The 27,663-nt window shown below is 43.3% G+C and overlaps 2 protein-coding genes across 2 annotated transcripts in view; both read right to left on the bottom strand.

Moving 5' to 3' along the window:
* CHAT (choline O-acetyltransferase) overlaps positions 1-19,640 on the bottom strand; it is a 46,666-nt gene extending 27,026 nt beyond the window's left edge. Inside the window, exons 1-6 of the mRNA XM_054035848.1 lie at positions 19,566-19,640; positions 13,956-14,097; positions 11,532-11,723; positions 8,591-8,709; positions 5,789-5,842; positions 1,190-1,370 (exon numbers count right to left, since the gene is read on the bottom strand). Of these exons, the coding sequence (XP_053891823.1) occupies positions 1,190-1,370; positions 5,789-5,842; positions 8,591-8,709; positions 11,532-11,723; positions 13,956-14,015 (606 nt within the window). The 5' untranslated portion in view covers positions 14,016-14,097; positions 19,566-19,640. The remainder of the gene's footprint in view (positions 1-1,189; positions 1,371-5,788; positions 5,843-8,590; positions 8,710-11,531; positions 11,724-13,955; positions 14,098-19,565) is intronic.
* Positions 19,641-22,320: 2,680 nt separating this feature from the next.
* On the bottom strand, positions 22,321-24,464 carry SLC18A3 (solute carrier family 18 member A3). The gene has a single exon (XM_054035912.1). The coding sequence runs from the start codon at positions 24,462-24,464 to the stop codon at positions 22,896-22,898; it is 1,569 nt and encodes a 522-aa protein (XP_053891887.1). The 3' UTR covers positions 22,321-22,895.
* Between the last annotated feature and the right edge of the window lie 3,199 nt (positions 24,465-27,663).

Genomic DNA, 27,663 nt, shown 5'->3' with positions numbered 1-27,663 from the left:
AACTGTAGAAGATTCAGTGATCTATTGTGGATGGATAAACAGCCAGGTGTCTGGATGCTTTTCCAGATTAATCCAAACCATGTTGATAGAGGAACTGACAGGGTCAGATTAAGACCATCTGGGACCTAGATCTACCAGAACTTCTCCTTCTGCCAAAACAACAACAACAACAACAACAACAACAACAAAAACAAACAACAACAAAAACCCCACACCACAAAAAAGATTACCCAGATTCTTTCCCTCTGATTCCTGACTCTTATCATCCTTCTTCTGCCCCCACAAATAGACTTTCACTGCCAGTTCCTTCCCCATAGACATGTCATTCCTCACTCTTCTCACTACCCATAGGTTCCTTAATCTTCTGCCCTCCGATTATTACTCTTGATTGGCTTGTTGTTCTGTTAAGCCCACACAGGCTGGCAGGCAGGGATTCCAAGGATGCTGCCTTAATCCATCCAGAAAATTTCATGAGTACAGGATTTCTCATGACATTGCCAATGATTCTGAAACTTCAGCTTTTCATCTCGATTTAGAAAGAAAACATGTCAAAATGTCAGAATTTTCTGTGGAAGAGAAATGCTGTTTTATGACCAGCTCTGCTCCTTACAATACATTAAAAAAAAGCAAAATTTTTGCCTTTGGAATGCACCATATTGTACTAAATGTCAGGGACTTGCAAACAAATGCTGTATGGAAGGGGTACTGTACAAGGTCTCTTCTCCTCCCACCCTCACTCTAAATTATACAGGCTGAACACTATGTGGTATGCCAATATATCCAATAGAGTTTTCAGGTGAAAATATAAACACTTCAGCAAATGTACTTCGTATAATTTTTTTTTGCCTGTGGTGTTGCTTCCCTGTTTAATAAGTGTTTTTATTTGAATGGAAACTGAATTAGTATTTTCCCCAGTCCCACATCTCTCCTCGCTGTAGCAGTGTACTCAGAATGTAAGCTGGGCTAGGAAGGGGAAAAAAAACTATGGGAGCTTCTTGTTAAAATGTTGGCAGCACATCACTGATAAGAACTGAGTATGGGCTTCAGAACTGAGTCCAGTGCCATCATCTATTGTACATTCAGTGAGATCCTGGAGCAATGATCGTATTACATTGTTATCAAGCAAATTTATGCATACCCGATTTCTGAAGGAAAGAGGAAAAGGTTTAAAAACAAAATGCCTACTTACCTGATTGTTACAAGCAACAATGATGTGCTCTGGTTCTGGCATTATGCTGCTTTTCTGGGCCACAAGAGTATCTTTGGTATGGCCTGGAAGACGATAGGAAGAAAAGAGTCCATAGTATTGCTTCATACAGAGAGGATGACCAGACAGCTGTCCACGAGCAAAATCAACAGGTATAGCATTGCTGGAGAGAGAGGAGAGAAACAAAGCCAGAGAAAAGTAGAAAGAGAGAGAGAGACAGAAAGAAAAAGAAATCTAATCTGTCCTTTGTTCTGTTACAATTAGATTAGGTGCGATACAAATGGAATAATAAAAACAAGATTACAGTGTAAGGAAATAGATGAATTCCCATACCAAAGTTAAATACATCATTCCTGGCAGATTCATGCATATTCATTAAGGAATTGTATTTGCATTCAATGAATATGTGTTAGAGACTCAAACAATAGCAGGGCATGCAAATCAGTGACTGCAACATATATTCCTCATCTGTGAATATACAATACACTTGCACTTTTCATCATCGAGTATAAAATCTTTCACATATGTATCCCCTGCCCATCCAAAAAAAAAAAAAAGCCTGCTTTCCACCAAGAGTCCTGAGGTAGGAGTAGGGAGCCTGCTTAGAAGGGACCCTCAAAACTCTGTAGGATAAATGAAAATCAGTTGAACATCTGAAGCTGACATGCACCCTAGAAGGCCATGTGTGCTCTGTACCAGGCTAGAGTTGCTTAGAATGTTTAAGGGAAACATCTCCATCTCTGGAAATCAGTAGAATGGGCAGGATGGAGGGGAATCATCTGGACAGTGAGGAGTTAATTTAATCCTACCAAACAATTTTGGCCCTTAGAGTGACAAATGGGGGAAGTAAATGCTGAAATTTAGCAGCTGGATCCTTTTTAATTGCTAGGAGTCTGGCAACAATACACACTAAAATGCCTCTTTAGTGACCAGAACAAAATCTGGTTACTTTGCTGTGGAATGTTTTCTTTTCTGATTATAAATTGTAGGACATTGTACTGTCAATGCAGTAGAAACTAATTTAGTTGTCATTGTAGGCGGGGGCCAAAGGGAAATTGCTGGTTTTGTGGTTAAGATACTAGACCAAGAGAAAGTTCTCTAATTCCCAGGTCTGCCATAGACTTCCTGTATGACTTACTTCCTTGGAAAAGTCACTTAATCTCCCTGTGCCTCAGGTCCTCATCTGTAAAATGGGGATAATAATACTTCCTTTCTTTCCACCCTCCATCTTTGTCTTGTCTATTTAGATTGTCAGCTCTTTGTGCCAGAGACAGTCTCTTATGTTCTAATGTAGTACAAAGCCCAATGGATTCCCACTCTCGTTTTGCGCCTATTTTTACAAGAATAGTAAATAATAACAATGATGCTAAGAAAGCCCGTGATTATTATTATAGAAAGGGGACATTATACTATATTGTTCTGACAACAAAACTTGCACTGATTTAATATGTTAAGTTATATTCTTGTGTTATATATTTCTGTCTGTCTACGTTAGGCTTTGTTTGAAATACTTTAACCAGGCAACTGGGCTATCTACATAGCTAAAACTACACACAAGTAAAAGCTGTGTTATCTGGCACTTTATCAACCAGAAAGCTCTATTAACCGGCATTTCTGATATTTCCCAATACAAATCTTCAATCTAATAACCGGGACTAGTATACTGCCCAGGAGGTTATGCAACTGCATATTCTGCACTCTACTTTTATGCAAAAGAAGCAGAAGACAAGTAAGCAAACTGATACCAGGAATTTATTCAGAACACCAGCTTCCAGGGTATGTCATAGGGTCATTAAAGATTCAGCCCAATCTCCTACACCTTCTACATCTACAATGATAATTGATGTTGATAATTATGATGCCAAGGCACTGCAAGATCCTGAAGTGCCTTCTGAATCATCAAAGATTAAATTATGTTCAGTATAGTTTTAGTGTTAAGTGTATTTTTAGTGATCTGGATGTCCGCCATGCGCTGCCCATAGTGATATGTAGTGTCATAAGATAACCTACTGTATAGAAAACTTTACCTGTATACACCTAAGTGCTTCAAAAAACCAACCACTCTGCAGTGCACTACAACTACTGGATTGGTGAGTACAGCACCTTTATACTATTTTATATTTTATTCATTTTATTGTATTCTATGTCTTTGAAAATTGGTATTCCATTGGTAAGTATAACTCTTAGGTAACCAGAATTTTTGACTAACCCGCACCATCATTCCCCCAACATGTCGGATAGCAAAGCTTTACTGTACCTTGGAAAGTTATGAACTGCTTTTGCATACTAGTTTTGTGCCTATTGTGTTTGCCTATGTAGTGATTCAAAAGATGCTAGGATTACATTGACTATCCCACGGCTGTAACAGGGCAACAATGGATACTGGAATATTAATAGTTATAATGAGGAAATATTAGTGTTGGTACCCAAAGGTGAGCAACAACAGTAGAATGTATAGAAAAGGGAGTAAATAATTATTAAAGTGAATACTGTGACGAGTCTTCTTTAGATCAAGGAACCCAGGTCAAAATATTAAAGATAAAATGTTACAACTTTGCTAAGCAATATGTATTCCTAGCTCTTCACAGATGCATACCATGCTGTCATGTAAAGATGTAGTGACAAAGTAGTTTATAACATGTCAACATCTGTATTTTTAGATCTGCAGATATGGCATTCAGTTCTATAGTTTATCTTAGACAAAAGCACACGTTCCTGAGCAACCAAGTGTGATAAGTTTTTGAATAGTTTCAGACTTTAAAGTAAAAAAATTCAACAACTCCTTCCAATTTCTTTTCTTATAGTCAATTCACAGGTGGTGAGACTAGGGTGACCAGATATCATGATTTTACAGGGACAGTCCCAATATTTCGGGCTTTTTCTTATATAGGCACCTATTGCCTCTTCCCCACTTCCTGTCCCGATTTTTCACACTTTTTATCTGGTCACCCTAGGTGAGATCTCAGATGGCTAAATATCGACTTTGCCTTTTCCTGGCCCAAATGAATGCTGGTCAGGATGCGTGACAATGGGGCTCTCATTATCCCATGATTGAAAATGTTCCGTTCCTCCACTATGGTGCAGTGTACTGTGCATTGGTTGTCTGCCACATTCCACTCTTTGGGTGGATGCATTTCAGTGGTACTGCTGGAATGTAGTTTGTGAAATTCTTTTGGATGAATGGTGCTATATATGTAAAATACTGTTATTAATAGTACAGTTCTCAAGGACTGCTGGAGATATTTTCCTACATTTACATTTTCCATGTACAACAGGAAAAACGGATTACAACTTTTTTGGTTAAATACCAGCAGTAGAACCTGGGTGTGATTAGGCTTCCTCTTGTGGGGTTTATTGTTTTGGGATGGGGTAGGGGATGTCTATTAACAAATTAACCATGGTGGAGAGGCAAATATCAGAAATATGGAAAATTGTACAGATACTTGTGAGGGAGTTTACCAAACTGGTGGTTCTCAAGTAATACATAGGGGTGTTGGCAAACTTTGCTATGACACACTACACAACAGAAACACTAACCCAGGAACCAATCCCTGCAACAAACCCCATTGCCAACTCTGTCCAGATATCTATTCAAGGGACACCATCATAGGACCTAACCACATCAGCCATACCATCAGGGGCTCATTCACCTGCACATCTACCAATGTGATATATGCCATCATGTACCAGCAATGCCCCTCTGCCATTTACATTGGCCAAACCGGACCGTCTCTGGACACAAATCAGACATCAAGAATTGTAACATTCAAAAACCAGTAGGAGAGCACTTCAATCTCCCTGGACACTCAACAACAGACTTAAAAGTGGCCATTCTTCAACAAAAAGCCTTCAAAAATAGACTTCATTGAGAAACTGCAGAACTGGAATTAATTTGCAAACTTGACACCATCAAATTAGGCCTGAATAAAGACTGGGAGTGGCTGGGTCACTACAAAAAGTAATTTTCCCTCTGATATTCACCCCTTCTTGTCAACTGTTGGGAATGGGCCACATCCACCATGATTGAATAGGCCTTGTTAGCACGGACCCCCCACTTGGTAAGGCAACTCCCATCTTTTCATGTGCTGTTTATTTATACCTACCTACTGTATTTTTCACTGCGTGCATCTGATGAAGTGGGCTGTAGCCCACAAAAGCTTATGCTCAAATAAATTTGTTAGTCTCTAATGTGCCACAAGGACTCTTCCTTATTTTTGCTATGACACTGCCACACATTGATCTGCAGTTGGAGAGGATGGACTCCTTAGGTAGGTCTGAAACAGTCACATTAGTCAGATTTTTATGTTGTATTGTAGATTGAACTGTGTATCTGACAGATGACTGACATGACTTATGAAGAATCCTCATCTGGCACCTCATATTGTAGTAATAAAGGAGAAGCATGTAAAGCTACCATGGTGTTGCCAAAGCTACCATTCCTGAACCATTTCAGTTCCTAACATTAGAGTGGTCCAATGAATTATGGCCTAATGTAGCGTGACTTTGGACACCTCCAAGCATTCCTAATCAGACCTCTTTATATTTTTAGTCAGTCAGTGATTCTATTTCCGAAATACTTACCCATCCAGTAAAGCTTTATAATCCAGCACTCCTGAAATGAGATTAGCAGCAAACCTGTAAGTAAAACATAGAAATAACCTCACTCTTTTGCCATGCACTCTGGGAGTTCAGTCTGAGCCCAAGAAGGCCTATAAAGATCAATTATGCTCTACAATAGTGGTTCTCAAACTTTTTTTTCTGCAGATCACTTGAAAATTGCTGAGGGTCTCGGACCACTTAATGATCTTTCCAAATGTTGTTTGTACCATTAGCTAAGTATTGTAATGCGCTTTGGATAAAAGCACACAACTCATATTTTAATATCAGTAGTCTTACCTTTCTAATGTGATGGATGTGCACTCTCTCCCCCACCGTGGCAGCCCCCAATCTGGGGCTGGGAAGGAGGGGGGTCTCTCCCTCTCTCCCCCACCACAGCAGCCCCCGAGGTGGGGCTAGGAAGGAGGGGCATCTCTCCCCGGCAGCCACAGCCCTGGAGCTGGGGAAAGTTGCCTCTTTCTCTAGCCGCTGCATCCCTGCATGTCCCAAATTCCCCCCACCCCCTCTTCTCACCCAACTGCCCCCTCCCACCTACCCTCTATTCCCCCCAAGGCCACCACCTCACCTTACATGTGTGTCTTCTCCAGGGTCCAGGCACCTAATTAGTGGAACCACACCTGCATGGCTACATTAATTAGGTGGGTGACCCTTCATTCTCTCGTGTGCAGCCATCCAGGCGCGCACCTTTAGAGAGAACTATCCGCGGACCACCTGAATGGAGCTTGCGGACCACTGGTGATCCACGGACCACAGTTTGAGAACCTCTGCTCTACAGCATGACAGAGTCTGTCTCTTGGCAAGAACAGGGGAAAAAAACTATGATTAATTTTAACAAACACATGCAGAGGAAAAATTAGTTGACTAGTGTATATAATTAGTGTTATGTATTTTTATGAGCATAGTGCCTAGTCATGGACCAGGACCCCATTGTACTAGGTGCTATACAAACACAGAACAAAATGATAGTCCCTGCCCCACAGAGTTTACAATCATGTAGTGATGATCCTTATTTAACAATTAAACAAAATTAGACTGGATACTTGGAAGTAGTTGTTTACAGAACGGGATGGGGGTTGCATCCTTGATAGGAGTCTCAGCAATATAAATGCTTAAGTACTACCTGGTGTACTGAAGTACTTGCTGTCCTGAAATATATACTCTTGCTCCATGGCTGTGGGGCAGGAACATTATTTCCTCAGACCGCCCATTTGCTATGTTTCTGAATGGGATTCTCTATGTTAAAAGTATTTGTTTGTTACAGGTCATATGCATTAGAGAAATGCAAAACGTAGTTTCATAGAACAGAATGTGCACAGTGAATCTATTCAGTAACAAGAGGAAGCACATTTATTCTAATGTTTAGAGTAGGTTTAAAAAAAGACATGGTGCTCTGTCTATGCAAAATGTTAATGTAATACAGATCAGCTTCAAGGTTCTGGTTGTTTTTTTTAAATTATAATAGCATAAATTCATATGCAATTTACTCTTTCAATAATGTGCAGCTGGAAAGTGCTAAAAGCAAAGAGGAAATCTGCAATATTTGAAAGTAGATTTGCTTTGTATTGCTGTTTAAAAAGGGGGAAATGATTTTGCAAAGGTTGAGAACTGGAAGCTTACTTTTTAATAGCATCTGGAGATGTATATTGTGTACTTGGCTTGTATAAACTTTGTTTATTCTTTATGTTTTCACTTTTTAAAATAAATTTAGCCACCCTTATATCAATATAGGGAAATGGTCAACACCAAAAATGTTCTTTGGATGCTGGTGATTTTAGCAACAGGGCTCCAGAATTCATTGATTATACGTGCAGCAGCAGGTATAATCAGGAGTAATGCAATTACTTTTTGATATAAAGTAATTTTTGAAAACACTGTCTGTTAAAGGGACCCTTCTCCCCCCAACCCTGTTTTCTTATCTGTTCTCCTGGTTGTACATAGCTTAATTCTTCATGAGTCCCGGAAATGTTTTTCTTCTAGCTCATGTTTTAATATTGTATCTCCAAGTTCTTTTCTTTGGGCTCTGCGGCAGTCTTCTCCATTAATCTGTTATCCTGATCAATGACAACAAAGCACTGACTGTTGTTTTAGAATGGATTTTATTGTATTGTCGGAGGGTGTTGATTTTTCTATACTAGTTCTTGGTAACCCAGTTGTTTCCATTGCACTTTCAGGTTGTTTTGACACTAGCAAAGTTAGTGCCCACTTTCCAGCACTTGCGCAGCCTTGGGGTACAGGGTGGGAGATTGGGCAGTATACTAACTTTGGGGCTTATACTTCCCAGGAGATGCTAAACTGAGCACAAATGTTTTTCCTGCATGGCACAAAGACCTCAAATTAGGGTGGCTGATGTGTAGGGCTCTGCTACAGCTTGCTGAGATGTAACTGTAGCATATTGGAGACTGTTCCATTCTAAACAGCGTGCATGGAGTCAGGATTTCTTTTCCCAGCAAAGAGCTCTGATTTGGGGAAGTATCTGATGAGAAGTTTAAGATGTTTCACAGATATCCCTAATTTTAAAAGTTCCACCAGTATATTTTGTCTAAAATGATAAATGTGATGGCAAAATTTGTTATTTAAAGTATAATTCTTAACTTAAGGTTTCTGCTTGAGTGAAATTAGAAGCTGCCTATAGCCAGTATGTACGATAGGGAACGGTTTAATGACTGGCACCCTCATTTGTTTAAACAAGCTAGTTATTTGTTTGCCAGAGTAGCATATTTAAAGGGTTTTTTTCAGAGGCAAAAGCTGTGGTCTTTAATACATTACCTCAGCTGGTCATTCACATCCTTGAAATGCTGACGGGCAAAGATAATTGCAGGGCTGGAATTGACTGGAAGAGCCAACCGGTTGTTGAGGTACATGTCATCCAACCAGTAGTTAAACACCTAAGGGAAGGGAAGGAAACATCTTACAACCAAGTAAAATAGTGTGTGTGTGTGTGTGTGTGTGTGTGTGTGTGTGTGTGTGTGTGTAAGTGGTTGGTGGCACAATGCATCAAATGTGGGCTTTGATTAATGGGGCCATTAATCATTTTCAGTCTGGGCTCAGTGGTCTCAGCTCACTCTAAATCAGCCACAAATCCATTATCCTATCATTCAATCTATGGTAATTTACAGTGTGCACCATAAAAAAATAAACAAGTTTATTGTGTTATTACCTATATATTTGTTCACAGCAAAGTATTTTTAAAGAAACAATGGTAAGTGTTTATTTCTTAATGACACCAACTGTATGTTCAAGGATGGATAGAATTTAACCAGTGTAGGCTTTTCTTATGCAGATAGTTGGTACAAATGTTGGTTGATATTGCCCAGATGCTATTTTTATTATCTATCAAGCACCTTCAGTGTATTTACTGCTGTGCAGTATGTAGAGATATACATAGTGCCAGCGAACTTAATAATCTAAGATCCTGCAGATAATAGTGGATGGGTGGAATTCTGAGCCTGCACAGAACCCTATAATAGTCAATGGGGCTTCATGCATGTGCAGCAGTCCACTTACATGCCATCAGTTGCAAGATCAGGGCCCAAATAAGACAGACAATATAGTTAAAAACAAACAACAACAGGACCTAAATTTTCAAAAGTGACTAGTGATTCTGGGTGCCTGAGTTTTTGGATGCCCAATGTAAGAAACCTCAAAGGGACTGATTTTAAGAGGGGGATGGTACTTAGCATTATCTGATCATCGGGACTATTTGAAGTAGGGAACTCCAAAACTGAGTCATCTAAAACACCAGTCATTTGAAAATTTAGGTCCACGTGACCATGTGAAGGTCAAAATTTCAAAGCAGTTCCAGCATGGCGTGTTTGCTTGTTTTTTAATTTAACAAATTTGTAGGTGGATTATGCCATTGAGAGGTAGGGAGAGAAGCACATCAACTGCTGGCATGTCGGAGTGTGATTGTTATCAGTACTTGGCCCATACAAGCACAAGTAATGACCTCCTAAGCATTTGTGTACAGAAGTTGAAAGTACAACAAAGACATTCTCATATCCCCAGCCACTATTTCATGCTGTTGCTGATCACCATGTTTTGGAAGACAGAGAGTTGTTTGGAAAATCAAGTTGTCTGTCTGAATTTAGCAGACACACTTTGAGTACAGTAAATATAAACAGAGAAATTATGCAAAACTAATTATGAATTTATGCATCTGCTGAAAAAGATTTCCTTTGAGATTTTTTTCAACATTATTGGAACAGATGCGGAAAATAACTCCTTCCCCCACATTCCCTGGAGTCTTCAGGAGAAGAGGCCAAAGCTTTATTCCTGGGAAGTTAAATTCCAAATTAAAATAACTCTAGTTTGTCTTAACAATTGAATGATCACTTTTACTAGACAGACTGGATGTTGTGATATTTCAGAAAAGCCTTATGTGGCTCATCTATAATTCTTGTACCCTTCAGGCGGGTCACATTTCTTATTTGAATGATCAGCTCCCTCCTTAAATAGTTATTAGAAACACTTTTTTATTTAATAAATGTATTTTTTCTCCAACCAAGAAGATTAATTATTATTTTAGGAACAGAATAACAAAAGGAGATTTGACCATTCAGTGCAACTTGCAGATGATATCTATGTGTAGTCTGTACAGCAGGGAGAGATTTTTTTACTTGGAATGTGTCGGCTTTTGAAATCCAGCTGTCATGTCATCATTACAATCTAGGTCTGAATATAGGAACACTTTAATTGTTCAAAGGTTCATGTGCATCATATCACTAAAGCTGGGGGGAAATTCTGGCCTCACTGAAATCAAGGGCAAAACTTCCATTGACTTTAGTGGGACCAGGATTTCATCCTCTTCCTAGATGATATGGATAAACCTTAATACATACCATTTAGTTACAATTTCTGTCACTCATTCATTATCCAATATGCTGTCACTACTGCCATTTTTCAGATTGGCCAGTAGAGACAGCTTCAGAATGGATGGCCTGTAACTGTCTGCAAAGATCAAATACAATTTATCCATAATGTATTGAACTTTTCCTGCTTTAGGGAGCAGAAACCTAGATTGTTTAAAGATTGATGCCTTCAGCATGGAGCATACAATTTTTTTTTCTGCAGAGAGGGTATTTTAGGCAAACCTTTTGACATCCTATACAGAAAAGCAAATAATAGTTTTCTTTAAAACCATGTTCCCCATGTATACAGCCCAGAATAATTTGATTTGATCAGAGTTCAGCCGGAAATGGTACCCAATAGTACACCATGCCCACAGTCCTTTTGTAGCCCCATCAGTTTGTGAAGAATTTAAACTTTTTTTTTTTTAAATAAAAAATGTCTAGTCCCCAAGGTTGTCCAGAGAGCCTTCCAAAAGGGATATAGCGCTCTCTGCCTGCGTGTGCAAATAGCTTAAAACGACGGCTCTGAGAGATGTGAACTGCCCTCATCCATCCTACGGAGTTGTTGACCCTGAAATCTAATGATGGCATTGCAAATATCTACATTTTTAACTATGTCAGTGGCTAGTCATTTTAGAAACATTCCAGTCTAACCTTCTGGGATTGTGGATAGAACCTGAGTAAAAGCACGAGCACGTTTTAATCTAGTCTGATTCCTGGACTTGATCCAAAAAGGTGACCTGATTTATAGCAACCTGATATAAAGGTTATTCATGTAAATCATGTAGGACATCACAAATAACTTATAAATGAGCAGCCTCACACACAAGCCATTCTTTTTCTAATGTGCATTTGCTTACCCAGTTTCCAGTCTTCTCCCTTCTATCTAGAAGTTTTTGCTGTAAGGATTCTCCTAGGCCTCCTGCACCTCCGAATCGTTCTACTATGGCCTTGGTCTTCCTAAATTGCTCCTCTGGAATCAAGTGTTTCACGCATTGTAGGTACATGTGCAAGGTCTGTTGCAGTGGAGGCACTGGAAGCTTGGGCAGTGTCTAATCATAAAAAGATGGAGCAGTAAATAATTTTATGCATTTGTAGTATTTCTTTGGTTTTGGTTGAGTTCCAACAGATGATGTGAATATTTTAGAGGAATATATAGGTTTGGATTGGATCTTGGTTTTGAGATGTTATTATCTGAGACCAAGCCCATACTCCTAGCTTTGCCCAAATGTCATTTCTATCACACATTTTTTTGTGCTAACTGCTATAGAAATAGCATGAAAATGTTTTTTCTTCTTTGTATTAGAAAGATGAGCCAGATGAAGGCAATGCTTAAAGAAATCTCCCAGGAAGAGGTAAAGTTCTCTTTAAGGGAAGCCTTCCTGATGGCGCTGGAATCTTACCAAGTTTATCTGAAAATATGCAGAGATTCCTTTGGAATTAGTTGGTGCTGTCTTCAACATGCAGACTGATTTTCAGGGATACTTGCACAGAGCTTTTCTTTTAGGGCGACTAAAAGGGGAAATATTGGAGGACCACATGACCTTTTTCTCTAAAAAAGGTTTCCGCCACCTTAAGAAAACTTCCCTTTTGGACCCCTTTAATTCTCCTGGGGAGATTCCTTTAGTAGCTACTGTTTATGTCTGGCTCATCTTTCTAATAAATCTGCATGCCATGTGCAGTATCAATGAATTCCAATGGGATCCTTGTATATTTTACATTAGCGGTATCTCGTAGCAGTTGTTATTTTGAACATTGTGGGTGTAACTGCGTCACTTTAGTGGATTGGATAAGTGATGATGTTGACCCAAGATAACTTGGGTGTGTAAGATCTCTGATGAAGAGCATAGTTAGTTGTCTATGCAATAATGAACCAATGGTGGCTCTCAAACAGCATTCCTTAGTGTTCTCATGCATTACTTTTGGACATTATCACTTTGTTTTATAAGCTGGAATTAAGCCAAACAAATATGAGCTTACATTAAAAATAAAAAGAGCAGAGAAGTATGGTGGAGCGGACAAACAAAGTGGAGATCCATGGAAGGATGGAAAAATATGAAGGATTTTGAGTCTATCAGAAAGCACAAGTGTAATTCCCAGAGAGGTGTACGATGGCCTCAGAGTCCTGAAATTGATTTTCACCTAGTGAAACCATCCATACCCACCCATTAGTATTTCTCATACAATGGGATGTTTGTGTGGATCAGTTCTTATAATAGCTATTCATTCTTTTGTTTTGGCTTTCATCTGTTTCATAAACAGGCCGTCTTCAGATTGCTTTTTCCTATTTGATGTACTAGAAATTCATTTTTAACGGGTTTGTTCCTTTATCAGAGAAAGTATGTGAGTGAGAGAGAGCTGTGCTCTGAGCCAAGAACATGGAACTCTGAGTTCAAATCCCAGTTCTACCACTGTCACCACTTTGTCTCCATATCCCCATCTCTAAAATGGAGATAATACTTAGCTACCCATGAAACATGTGATGGGATGAATTAATTGATGAAGATGAAGGGCCAGTTCAGCCTGTAATGCATCTATATACATCATAAGTGAAAAAGTAATTAAGCGGTCTCATTGTGATTTTTGTCCATTTGGTGCACAATACAGGCATACCACCTCCTTTTGAATTTATTTAAGCAGTTCAGTGGTAATGGGCATGGAAATGTTTATGTCCTGATGATGTCAGATAGTCTGGTTCCATCGAGTTTTGTCCAAGTAACATTGCTGTTAGTTCCACGTCTTTACTAAGGCCAAAAGTTTCACACTTGATGGACTTAGGTAACTAATTTTGGGCATACTCATCTGAATTTCTGGCCTAAGCTCCCTAAATCAATGCATTAACTCTTTCATATTTTTCATATTTCATCTGTCTCACAGACGAGTTGTATGTGAAACTGATAGGTGGCCTGTACTAGTAAGAAATTAATATTGGCCATTTCAGACTTTGTTGTAAAGAATCTGCTCTATTTTTTTTTGTTGGTCTCTGTTTCTCCATCTGTAGAATGTGGATAATAATACATAACTACCTAGTAACGCTCACAGGGGCCTGGTGAGGATGAATTGTTTGTACTTTGAATACGAAAAGTGCTAAGACTAGTTTAAGGTCTTGATACTAGACTGTTGCAAGTGATCATTGTTTTCCAAAAATCAAGAAACGAGGTCAGGAATAGTGTTTGTATTTACCACTGAGTTTCATTGATAACACTGCTCCTATTGATAATAATTAAAAATCATCTTTCTTTAATCCAACTCTGTTTTATTTTTGTCCAAAAACAGTCACTTACTGTCTCATCTTTGCTGCATGCACCTTTCTCCTTCTGTGTGGGTTTCTCTAGCACAGGCATCTTTGCATTTCTTTTGATATCTTTTACTGAGGCCAGAAATTGAAGCCAGTTGGGAGCACTTACAGAGCAGCACACCTCGGTTCTGGAAATGGAAAAGATTTAAAGCCAAGTAGGTGACAGTTATTACCAAAATGTGCACACTAGATAGTGTTCCCTGTGCAAACATACACTGAAGCTTAAGAATGCAAAACTGAAGAGAAACAGTACTACAATATCTAAAGTAAACTGAATTGAATCCTTTGGATATTACTTTGTCATTCAATTTGTTGCATTTCTCTATAAATTCATTTTTATAGAAATATTCCATGCACGTAACGGGTTCTCTTTTGCCAGGTTTGATGCGCTTTATTTTGTTAGTCTAATTTGCTTCGGAGTATGTCACCCCATTTCAGAGTTAGGCCTGGTCTGCAGACAACTTTTGTACTAATATAACTATGTCAGTCAGGGGTGTGACTTTTTGCTGACATAGTTATATCAGTACAACCCCTACTGAGGATGCAGTTATGCCAGTATATTCTATCCAAGGTACTTCCAGGGCCCCTGTTGCCACAGTATCAGAGCACCTCACACTCTTTTAATGTGTTTTTCCTCACAACACACCTGTGAGGTAAGGAAGTGTCAAGTGACTTGCCTAAGGTTACAGAGGAAGTCTGTGGCAGAGTGGGAAATTGAACCTCCTGAGCCCCGAGTGAGTGCCCTAACCATTGGACCATCCTTTCTTTTACCTGTGACACAGCCTTATACCAGTATAGCTTGTTCTCCTTCCCATTCAGGAATAAACTATGCTAATATAAGCAGATATATTGGTATAGCTGCATCCACATTAGTGGATTGGGCTGCTTTAGCTATAGTGGTATAGTTAAGGTAGTCCAACTTTTGTGTGCAGACAGGCCCAGATGCTTCCTCTCAATTCAGGTGTCACTGACATTTTCAAAGCTGCTGCCCAGCAGCTGCCAAACCTGGTAGGCACCTAAATCCCTTGGATACCTAGACTTCTGCCAGCCAGCATTTGCAAAGCTGCCTAAACTCTGATGCCACCCCACAAGTAAAATAAATAGATGTTGATCAAGTAGATAGAGAACTTTCAATGTTTATAAAATACTTGTGACTATACAAATGCAAGGTAGTGGCATTATTGCTACAATGGGGTTTTAAAAGAATTGGTAGGAGAATTTTTGTGTATGAAAGTGAGGGGTGAATAACTGGGCATGCTGTGGAAGGCACTGGGGTTATTTCCCTCACACAGCTCTATGCAAGGGAAATTTAGTTTAGATGGTAGGAAAAACTTTCCAGCTCTAAGGGTAGTTAAGCTCTTGAATGGGCTTCCAAGGGAGGTTGTGGAATCCCCATCACTGGAGGTTTTTAAGAGCAGGTTAGACAAACCCCTGTCAGGGATGGTCTAGGTTTACTTGGTCCTGTTTCAGCGCAAGGGACTGGACCTGATGACCTGTTGAGGTCCCGATGGTTCTAGGTCATCTTTGCTATTCCAGTCTTTTGGCCTCTGCACAGCTCTGCCAAAAAAGTGTCATTTGCATCCCTTTCTGTGATTCCAGTCGAGAGCCTTTGCTGAACAGACTGACACGTGTGCCGTATTGTGAGATAGGTTTTAAAACACTGGTGGATCTCTACAGGGCACTGGAATGAAGCATATCAAACTCTTTTTGATCTGTGATGTGCTTTATCTTAGATATTATGATGTGAAAGGCTGCATTAACCCACAGTACCACTCAGCTCCCTAGTATTTGTGAACCATTAAGCGAACAACATAAACTCAAAAAACAAAAGAATTTAAACTTTCTGTAATGCTCACTGAAGTCTGTGGCGTGTGAAACTGTGATGCCTTAGTTCTCTGTGTACTGCCTTTAAATTCGTAAAAACCTACGTTCAAAGACAGAGCAGCCAGTTTATCTTTGAAATGCCGCAGCCTGTGCTGAGGATGTACACACGTGGTGCTCTTGCAGACAGACTTTCCTTCTTTCCTTATTGTTTCCTTTAAGTTGAAATAAATGTCATGCAATCTCAAAGTACATGTTTGTTCTTTGTCTGTGGAAAAATCTAGCAAAGGCAAAGCCCCTGGGGTTAATAAAATCATAGAATCATAGAAATGTATGGCTCGAAGGGACCTCAGGTCATCAAGTCCAGTCCCCTACACTGAGGCAGGACTAAGTCAATGTAGATCATCCCTGACAGTTGTTTGTCCTACCTGTTCTTAAAAACCTCCTGTGATGGGAATTCCACAACCTCCCTTGGAAGCCTGTTCCAGTGCTTAACTACCCTTAGAGTTAGAAAGTTATTTCTAATATTTAAACTAAAACTCTCTTGCTGCAGATTAAGCCCATTACTTCTTGTCCTTCCTTCAGTGGACATGAAGAACAATATAAAGAAACAATATGTATCATGTACAAGGACTTGGAGTAATATGGGAAAGCTGACACTGTAGTTGCTTTTGTTTTGTCTCTTCTGTGGATAGAGTCTCACTTTCAGTCGCAAATGCTGTCAATCTAGCATCTCTCACAAATCCTGACTTCACTTAAATGTTGTTGTACAAAGAAGACAAATGTTGCCTCTAATGATGGAAAATCCCAGAGAAAAGCAAGATGACTTTATAGTTACTCTCTCTGATTGAAAGGAACATTGTCAAAGTTATTGGACCAAAAATTAAGTTTCATGTCTTTGATTAGGGGTGGCTGAAGTACACTCACACTGTTCCTTCAGTTAACTCCATGTTTTTCAGCAGGATGCTGACATTTGCAGGAATCATGTAGTGTTCGTTCATCGTACTTCAAAACAGCAGCAAAAATCCACAACAGAGAGGACTGACATCTTCTTTAGCAGATAACAGAGAAAGACTGACCCATCTAATCCACTTATTTGGATTTGTTTCCAACTCATTATTGGAGTCAATAGATAAGATTTAGCTATCAGTTAAAATTACTTCTTGCAATTTATACTGTAGTGGTAGTTTTACACAAGCAGCTCACAACCAATCATGCTTAGTCTCTTTGTTATCAAGAGTATGCACTTTGAGCTATGCATTACTATGGCTTGTTAAATGTTTGGAAAGGCTAAAGTCAGGGCTATTTAATGCCTAATTTAAGTCTCAGCCAGTCATGTGGCCATTGCTTGATATATGATGACTAGTACGAAATCACAATTAAATCTTTTGCTCTTCTTTTTCATATTAGACTTCTTTAACTATTTCATGTGGTGGAAGGGTATATAAGTACTGGGATGAAATTCTGAAGGGGAACATTTAGGCACCATGTTAGGAGAAATTGAAGAGTGAAGTCATTAAGCTTTCATCCCTTGAGACATTTATAGCTACATTGCAAGAAATAGTACACAAGGCAGGCAACAATCCTGGATTTGCTATGAGATAGATCAAGTTGACCCAGTAGGTCTTTTACAATGTGTCTCAATGAGCAATGGGCCTGATCCCTCAATATGCCAAGTGTCTCTTACAAGGTCCTGATCCACTTCAACTCCCAATGACCTCAATGGGGATTGAGGGCTTTCAGCACTTTGTGAGAGACCCTCAGCACTCCTAGGCCCTGTTTTCTTGCGTGCTAACCAGGCCTCTCAAAGGTTGCGCAGCCAGGCCCAGGGTATGCCAGATGAACAACTCCAGGATCCACGAAGTCAGCTGGGGAGGGGAAAGACGACTTCGAGGGCTATAGCCCGTGGGTGGAATACCTACCCACGACGGAATGAGAGCTACTACTAGTGTGAACCCAGCATCTAACCTTCCTCTCTGGCAGCGTTGGGTGGGATCCCGACAAGCTGCCCAGCGCTACTGGGGTGCAGCCACCGCTGGGCTGGGGAAGGCAGTGGGGCAAACAGCAAATTTGCCGCTGCCCGAGAGCAAGCGAGAGAGGGAATATTGGCCAGGGGGTAGGCGCGCAGAGGAGGCATTAGAAGGTCTCCGCACCAAGGCCGCAATCCCTTGGACAGCACAGGGCGGAGAGCTCTGTGCCTCGGGCTGCTGCAGAGGGCTGCGTGCTGGGCTGGGCTCCAGGGCAGGGGGCGGTGCGGGTGAGGGGTGCGGGCTCCCGCAGGGGGCACTGGAAGGGGGAACGGGTGACCGCTCCGGATTACAGGGCGGAGGGCCGCTCCAGCTGATCAGCCCGCTCTCTCTGCGCGGCGCTGAGCCGCTGGAGCCCGGATCTCTCGCTGCTCTCCCAAGCCAGCGGTTACCTTTAGCTTTCGCTTTGCCCGCAGCCGGCATTATCCTGCTTCCTCGTTCCTCTGCCCCTTCCCATCTCCGCTGGAGCCTCTCTGGCCCTGCCCCTGGCTAATCCCCTTTCCATCCATTGGGCTTCTGCGTCCATCCCTTCTCGGTTCTCACCCTCCTTCCCCGGTTTCTTTCTAGGCGATCCCGAGGGAGGCTATAGCAATGGGTGACCGCGGAAAGCAGGAGATAAACCTTAGGCTTTGCGCTGGCGGGGGCAGGCGCGGAACACCCTCGTTGAGTTTCTACAGTGAATAAAAAGTTATTGCGCTCCAGCTGTGCTGAAAGTAACTGGACTAAGCTGCTGTCACTGACTGTGTCTGCTGCGCGCGGAAAGCCTGGAATTGCTCGGGAGCCAGGCAAACTCCCACCTGCCCGAGTCCTGGGGAAAGAGTTTGCTATCGAGATTGGATCTTCCACCTGAGTCCAGAACCCGCCCTTGGCCCCAGTCTTTCCTCTTCCCCGCGGTGGTGTTAGTGCAGCCACCTCTGGGGCTGGCACCACTTGGAGGCGGATTCGCCTGTTACAAACCCATTCACAGAGTCTCAAAGGTGCCACAGGACCCTCTGTTGCTTTTTACAGATTCAGACTAACAGGGCTACCCCTCTGATACTTTACAGAGACACTGGTGTCCCCAAGGAAGCGCTCAGGAAGGGCGGAGCACTGAGTTCTAGACCCAGCCCTGGTTCGGACACCTTGACAATCTTCCCGATCTTCCAAGCTCTTGAGCTCTGATGGGAGGAGGCAGCCTGTATAAATATTTAAAGGGACAGCAAAGATGCTGCCTGCAGCCAGCCCCTTTGAGGAGATGGTTTAACGCGCTGGAATAGACAGGGATTAATGGAACTTGCCAACTACACCAACATAATAAATGGTTAGCAGCAGAGCAAATTAATAACAGCAATAAAAGTCAAATCTTCCCCTTACCGTTGCTCTGCGCTCGGGGTGTTAAATTGATTATAATCTGGAGGCGTCTACAACGTGTAAAAACGGATGTAAATATTCCCACTCCTCCCTCTCTTCTGGTTTTAGTCGCCTCCCGGCTAAATGAACGAGCTGGTTCAAATGCCTTTAGCCGATTCCCCGGCCATTCTGCAGAGACTGGAGATTGGGTTTGTTCGCGGGGTGTCATTCTACAGAAGAGTGTCTGCTGCAAAATGATTACAACGCGCGCGCACACACACTGGTGTGAGAAAGGCACATCTGGCTGGTGCAAAGGTAGGAAAAGGCAGAAGCTAAAGAGCCTCTGACACGCACCCCTGACGTGAGTGCGAACAGCTCTTGAGTGCATCAGTGCCAGCGAGCGGCTGAACACCCCTTACCTGTTCCAGCGAGTTGATTGAAGTCAAAGTCTCAAACACAAATGTCAGGAGCAGAGGGAAACGTAGGAGGGTGGATATTTCAGGCTTCAAAACGCTTCTTGCGGGCTCAGAAGCGCTCTGGGCAATGTGGAGGCTTTGGAGCCTGCTTTTGCTCTGTCCAAGGTACTTTCATGTCTCCCTTTCCTTCTGGACACACACACTGGCGTTGGGAGAACCTCTTCGTTCAGCCTCCCCAGGTCTGCCTGGCTAACTCCTCCCTCCCTCCCTTCCTATTCGTGCAGTCTGAGTGGCCTCCCCTAAAGCAACCCAACCCAACCCAACCTCAAACCATCCTCCAGCTAGAGTTCAGCTTTCCTACAGGCTGGACACGAGGAGAGCAGCCTCCTCTCCGGGGCCAGCGGCAGGGGTTTTGCATTGTTTGCTGTCCCTAGCCCAGCAGCAGACTGTGCATTTAAAAGCAACATGGCACTAGCCTCTCTCAGCGACTAGTGCCCGGGAGGGGGTTGTTGTCAGAAGTTACTGGGCCTCGCCCCGTGGCGTGTATTTCAAACGGAAGGCACCTCTTTCCGAGTGGAAAGCTGGGTGCAGGGGAGGCAGGGTCCCCCTTCTGCGCTGACTTTGATAAAGCCACATTTTCTTTAGGCCATTTGTTGCTTGGATCGCAGATTAACCTGCCACGTGCGGCTGTCTGGGAAGGGAAAAGGGCAGACACGCAACTGGATACGCAATATACATGTGCACTGACCCCTCCTGATTCCTGATCTGCTTCCTCGACCCCATTGGGAATCCTTAATACTCTCCAGCCCTTAAAGGAGCACATTGAAGGATAGCGCCTCTCCTGGGCAACGCTTCCAAGCTTTAATTAAAGTTCTTTTCTTTGGCTTTCATTATATGATTAACGGTTTTACTGGGGGTAGGGGAGTGGGAGGGAAATAAACAGCTCTGACTCCAAGGAAAAATTCAGTTCCCCATTTTTTCTGCCTTTAATTCAGTTGTAATGCAAGTTCTTCCGCCCCCCACCCCTTAAACAATAGCAGCTAATATGAAAAATCGGGACAAGGGGTGGGGGTTAATAGGAGCCTATATAAGAAAAAGACCCTATAAAATCGGGACATCTGGTCACCCTACGCTTCTCCTTTGACCAAGTCAGGTCTTTATTCCCCGCGTTCGTTAGAATGGAGTCACGTCTTATTTCTAAATTTCTAGCCCGCTAGCCCCGGGGGTGCGGGTTTCATTCTAAGGAGCAATTGGCAGTGCATTTCGAAAGAGCTTATTAAGTACCCTCTGCACCAGTGTTTAAAGTAGTACTAGTCTATTGATGGAGATGGTTAATCAAAGGGTTTTGAATAATAAGAATAGGAGTTCTGTAGAGAAATTATTTGATCCCCTTGGGTCATAGCGGGACAAGTCAGCGGGCGCTTTTTTTTTTTTTTTTTTACGAATTATCTGTCCTGAAAAAGATAAGCCCTCTCTTTTTCGGCTGGTTTAAAATGAAATCAGAATGTGGGTGTTTGATTAGTGTGCAGTCCCTGGGTTTGTAAATATTGCTAAACTGGCTGAACCTCCTTACCCGCACACACACACGCAAATGATCATTTGAATCTAGGCACACTGAAAAGAAGGTAAGTTTTCAGTAACATTAACTAAAAGTCATAAGATTTATTCTATTACCACTAGCACTATGGAAGGATGCCAGAGAAATCTCAGTTATCTGACTCTGAGCGAAAAGATTTATTACATCCTTAAATCTTCTTCTTTTTAGCAATTGCCAAAGTTGAGCTTTATTTTATAAATGTGGGACTCAACTTGGTCCTACGGTCATTATTGATTCTTTGTTACCGAAACCGAAATGCCACTACAAAGCAGCGTTTTCATTATTTGTTCCTCTGAGCAGGGACTCTAAGGCTCCGAAAGCTGCTATCATAACGCCCTATGTCAATCAGAGACCTTGATGACCAAGTGAAATTGATGAATGGTTTGCTATGTTTCTTCTTCATTTTTCTAGGAACCTAGAAGGAACTACATCAGTTAATATACACTCTAATAGTGGATTCTTTATTTTTTAGAAAAGAAGCCGTTTGTTTTGTCTAATAGATGGATGGACATTTAAATAAACGATGTATTATAGCGACCTATAAGCCAGGGGGAAATTTACAGGGGGAAAAAATGTAAACTTCGGTTTCATATTTGCGTTTGGACCAAAGGGTTCTATCATTCGGATACCTTTGAATAAATCACTTGCGCCGTTTTCAGCCCGTGATACTGACATCCTTTGTGAAGTGCTTTGAGATCTATAGAAAACATTGTATAAGAGCTAGGTATTATTGTGTATTTTATCCCCATAGATTATAATTATGTGATATAGACGGGACTACATTCTGGGCAAAGTACATTTTCCTTACCGTAAATCTACCTGCGGAAAATGCAAAATTCGGAAGCATCTGAGTATTTAAAGTCTTTATTGGAAAAGTGCTGTGTTTAAAAAAACAAACAAAAAAACCCCAATACCTTAATACCAAGACACTGTACGCAGCGATGTTTGATGCCGTGTTTGCAATTCAGTACACATTTTCTGTCGGAATATTTTTACATAGAATTCAAAGATTGACAGAGATTCCTCCCCAGGGTTTTATCTTTATTGAATCGGTCTTAAGAAATAAACGAGGTTGATGTTATAGGGAATTTCTTGATATTTGTTAGAGTAATATCCTTGCTCTCAAAAACAATGAAACAAAGACCATGGACCCCTCAAACTTCATTTATTCAGATCATATTATCCTTGTAGATTTGGACTTACACATGATACAGTATATTGCATTTACCAGGTAGCAGCACAACAGAAAAAATATTACAGCGCCTCAGCTGTTTCCCAAAGAAGAAATAATACGATGTGATTTTTGTTGCTGTTGTTAAATATGAAACCAAGTGAAAGTGTCAGTACATATATACAAGATTTAGTAAATTTAAGTCCCTGAATATGCAATCTGAATTTTATTACAAACTTCCCTAATACAGAGATATACAGTATGCCACACAGAGTTTCAACTCGAGAAAACTTTTGCACAAGAGACCTCAGCTAAAAGTTTTTGGAAGGACCACCACAGATTTATGTAAATACATCATTCAATTAGTCTTCTTTGTGATTTTTCCCCTGCCAGTGTCTAAGGAAATACCAACTTACAACAAGTCGAGAAGAAGACGAAAGCCATTACAGCATGACAAAGGTTAAATTGTATATAGTGCACATTGGTACATAAACAGATGGCAATAATGTTTTCACAACTCCCCCCCCCGCCCATTTTAACCTTTGTTCTGCCAGCTCCGTGTAGCCTAACTGTATTCATAGTCTGAAGAGTCCTCTTCCGAGGGCCCTGTCAGGTCTCTGTGGTAAGAGTCCACGTTATTTCCTTCCATCCCCCCTGCTGGAGGGGGGGGTTTCCCCTTGCCTTTGCGCTCCTGCATTTTGATGGTGTCATAGAGCCCTTTGGGTCCTTCCTCCAGCAGGATGTTCCTCTCGGAGTGAGAGGCTTTCATTTGACAGACGTTTTTGAGGAACAGGAGGACCGGGGCGTAAAGCACGTTGGCAAGCCCCATGCCTAGGTTCAGCTGCACAAAGCCTAGCGAGTGCACGATCTGGCTGGCGACTATGGGCCCCAGGGCATACGCCACGGAGTAGGAGATATCCGCTATGGCATAGACGCTGCCGTAGACGGACACGTGGCGCAAGTCCACGAGGAAGGCAAGCGTGGGCAGCAGGGCCGTGTCCACCAGGGCGATCCCGAAGCAAATGCCACACAGCGGGACGATGAGCTGCCCGAAGTTCCGGCAGGCGGGCACCGTGCACGAGCTGGCCCCGATGATGACCATGCCCAGGGCCCCATAGAACCACTGCAGGTGCGGGTACTTGGCGGCCAGTTTGACGGTGATGTAGACGCCCAGCACGTGGGGGAAGAAGGCGGGGAGCCACGTGACCCCCATCTCCCACTCCGAGGCGCCCATGTTCTTTTTCATCCACGTGGCGATGGTGGGCTCCAGGAAGGCCAGGGGGATGTTGCACGTGGTGAGGGCGCCGGCCACCACGGCGATGTAGGGGTCGATCATGAGCCTGTGGATGGGGGTGCCCACGAGCATGTTCTCCCGAGTCCGGCTGCCGAAGGGCTTGATGACGGTGAGCAGCAGCAGGCCGTCCAGCAGGCAAACGCTGGCCAGCACCAGGAAGGGCACCCGCCTGCCGGCGAACTGGTAGAGGATGCCGCCGAAAGGGGGCGCCACCAGGCTGCCGAAGGAGATGAAGGCCAGGGCGATGCCCAGGGCCCGGCTGCGCTCCGATTCCTCGGTGTACTTATCGGCGATCATAGCGATGCCGGAGGTGTCGGCGAAGGCCGAGCCCAGCCCCTGCAGGCTGCGGGCGGCGAAGAGGGTGGCGTAGTTCTCGGCCAGGGCGAAGATGATGGTGGAGAGGAACATGACGGTGAGGCCGATCAGCAACGGGATGTCGTAGCCCACGCGGTCGATGAAGGTGCCGCTCAGCGGGTTCACCAGCAGCTGCAGGATGGCCTTGGAAGCGAAGAGCACCCCGATCTTGATGTCCTCGTTTTCCGGGGGATACCCGGGCCCCAGCACGGACGTGGCCCTGCTGGCGTTGGCCCCGCTGGCGTTGCTCTCCCGGGCGGGGATCTCGGCCTCCCACATGGCGAGGTAGCTCGGCATGATGGGCACGATCACCATGTAGAGCATGTTATCCAGGAAGAGGGCCACGCACACGATGACCAGGATCAGCCGCCGCTGCCGGTGCACGTCCTGCATGGCCGTGCCCAGCTGCTTGGTCTTCTCGCCCATGGCATCGGACAGCTTCTCCACGGCGGACTTGGCCAGCCCGGCTCCCCCTTCGGTCGCCATCCTCCGATCCGGGGGACACCCCTTCCTGAGCCCGGCAACACAGCCGCTGCCCTCCTCAAACTTCAGCCTCTCCGCTCCGCGGGTGCTTCGCTATCTGTGCATGGGGGGCCGCTGGGGGAGAATCACTCTGAGGACAGAGAAAGCTGAAGCTCCGGTCCTTTCCTCCACACACCTCTCCTCCGGCCTTTCCCTCTTGCCTTCTTCTTCCTTGGCGACACGGCTCCTTCCCTTCTCCTTCCAGACACACCTCCGCCAGTCCTGCCCTCCTTCCTCTCGCCCAGGCTCTGATGTGCCCTGCGCTCTTGCTCGTTTGCTCCTCACATGCCCGGACGCCTTTCACGTCTTCAGTGAAAGCTGCAGGGCGGCTCTCACAGTGGCGCGGGGTCCGGACGCGCGCTGGCAGCTGATTCCCCTTTGCCTCGCCACCCCTTGACGGACGGGCTGCCAAAGCGCCCGCTCACTTCGCCTGGCTTTGCCCGTAGCTCACTCCCAGTCTGCAGCGACCATCCCTGCCAAGGCTGCGAGGCCAGCAATAATAACGCCCCCCCTCCCCCCCCAGCTCAGAAGGCCTCGGAGAGCCGGGTGCCTCCAGGGCTCAGTCCCATTGCTCGCGAGCCAGCCCGTGGAAGCTCTGCCCTCAGCCCAGCGCAGGCATGCCGGCTTTGGGGGCCATTGGCGCAAATTGACTTGCATGCTTCTCGAGTCTTACTCTTATTTTTTTTCTTCCCCCAAAATAATCCCGTTTCCCCTCCCCAGCCAGGGCTCTGACGCACAGTCCGTTTTGGCCCCCAAGTGGTTACTTTGCCAGCTGCGTCTCTTTATGCTAATATAACACATGGAGGAGCCGTAGCCAATTACTGAGGAGAGAGCCGTTTCCTGAGCGCAGCCCCTCGGAATGGAGTTTTCCCTGTTTCAGGGACTAGCACACTGCCCACGAGAGAGGAGGCAGCGCGGCGCTGCTACGCCCTGAAGCTAAGGAAGCCAAAGAATCCGCCAGAAAGTTTTTGGGACGGGACCTTGCAAGACGCAGCAGTAGCCCAGTTGTAAAACGAACCAGATCTAGCAGCAGGGCCGTGTAAAGTGTAAGCGAGTGTGGCTAAATCTGATCCTTCATTCACTGAGCTCTGCGAGCTGGGCACGTCTCGGGGCACTTCTTGGGCAATGTAAATGAAGGATGCCGTTAGTTTATTCCAAACCCAAAGGAAGAAAGAGGGGTTGACAACCCCTCTCCCTCCAGTTATGTAGGTGGGTTCAGATCCTCAAGGGAGAGCAACAAACAGGGCACAGACCTTATAGAGAGGAACAGACTCTGTTTTATCTCCCGTTTTATCCGTCCAGCGGAGACTTTCAAAGCGCACACGCTAAAATCCCCAAGTCCAATCGCGAACATTTGGGCAGAGCGGGAGGGCTGGGCTGACACGTTCCCGATGCTTGAGGAGTCTGGCATTTCGCTATCTAAATAAACCCATTTCTAAATAATTTCTCTGACGGGATCCTCTGTGCTTGAGGTGCAGGAGAAGGAAGAAGCAGAATTTAAGACCTCACTGATCCTGTCCCTAAAATGTCAGCAGTCTTTCTCCAAACAGGGCTTACGATTGTTCATGGAGTTTTAATTAGTGCTGCTTCCCTAGAGGGGCAGCAGGTGAAATGCTCATATGGCCAGACTGAAACTGCATTTGCTTAGGAGAGATGCTCTCGGGCTCAGTCCAGTCTCCAGCAGCGCTGATTCCTTTCGGTTTTCAGGCACGGTGCTAGGTAGCAGGGGATTAACTCTTTGGATCCTGTGCTGTGTCATCTGTAAAACGATTTCGCCCTCAGCTTTGTGCCGACTGTCAGATCGCTCTGACTTTTGTTGTCATTTTCCGGAAGAATTAACTTGATCTCTTAGGCGCCACATGTTGGTGTAACTTATGACATTGCGATTGAGAATTGGCACGTTCACACAGTTTCTACATCCTCACACCCACCCCAACAACATACCTAAGGAGCTCGTCTTGACTCTCTGCTTTTTCAAATAGGAGCGAATGATACCCCGGCAATGCTTCATGCAGGCTCTGCCATCTCTTGATACTCCTTTTAGTATAAGCGAGAATGGCTAAATTTGGTTATAAATTAACCATGCGCGATATGTCCCTACCCCCGAGTTAGGTACAGAAGGACATTTGGGAGGCACTTTCTGAACAATTTGTGCCATGCTTTGAAAATCCCCTCGCCGCTAGTTCTTATTAGATTGTCCTTTGAGCAATTTAGTTTTGCTGAAATGGAAAACAGAAATACTCTATATTCAAATAACAACTAAAAGAGGATTAACTTTCTACATTAAAAATCTGTTTCAGATTTCATTAAATCTGGCTTGAATAATAGGAGAGAATAACTGAAAAAGCGCTTGACCCTGCAGCCCTTAAAACAGGTAACTTTCTGGGAGCCCATCCATGAAAGGGACACTGTCAGGGATAGTTCGAGTTTAGATTTTAATAACAAGACTTTTTAGAAAATTAAAGTCAAGAGAAACAATTTCATGACTATTTTAAAATTCAGAGAAAAGTTTGTTTGGATTTTAAACATTCTCCTGCAGTGTTTACAGCATAAACACTGCAGCCTTGTGCTAATTTAGAAGACGGGAAGTGAAATTGACCCAAGAGCAATATGAAATTGACTAGTCTGTTTTCACTGCCTAAAATGAAAGAAATGCAAAAACTAAACCAACAGAATAAACGAGGGAAAATACATTAGATGTGTACATTTCCTGCATTTTTAATCAGTGAAGTGGAGATACTAAGGCTACAAAGTCTTTTTTGAATGCTGTATATAACACATTACCAGTTTGATAAATACCCAGAAAAATGGAATTTATTCAAATATATGGATTTCAGACATTTTAGACTAGGTTTTAAAACAAATACAATTAGAATTACTACTTCAATGATACACTTCTTGTAGCAGAGACCTTGCTCCCCATTGTGCCCTGTGGAGTTGGGAGCATACAGTAAATAAATAAACAAACATTCCATATAGCAGAATTATGTGTAGACTAATCCAAGGAGATAGTTCTGCAAATGCTGTTTAAAATAATCAGACCTCTCAACTGAATGAAAAATGGTTTTTTCATTGATATGGAGTGCAAGGCTCCTTCATTTGCTTGCATTGCACTCTGCTGGGCTTCTGAGGCCAAAGAGAAAGTCATTCATTCTGTCAGTTG

This window comes from Malaclemys terrapin, chromosome 7 (assembly GCF_027887155.1).
Source record: "Malaclemys terrapin pileata isolate rMalTer1 chromosome 7, rMalTer1.hap1, whole genome shotgun sequence".
NCBI lineage: Eukaryota > Metazoa > Chordata > Testudines > Emydidae > Malaclemys > Malaclemys terrapin.
The sequence above is the reverse complement of the archived record's forward strand: the minus strand, read 5'-3'. Positions and strand labels throughout refer to the sequence as shown.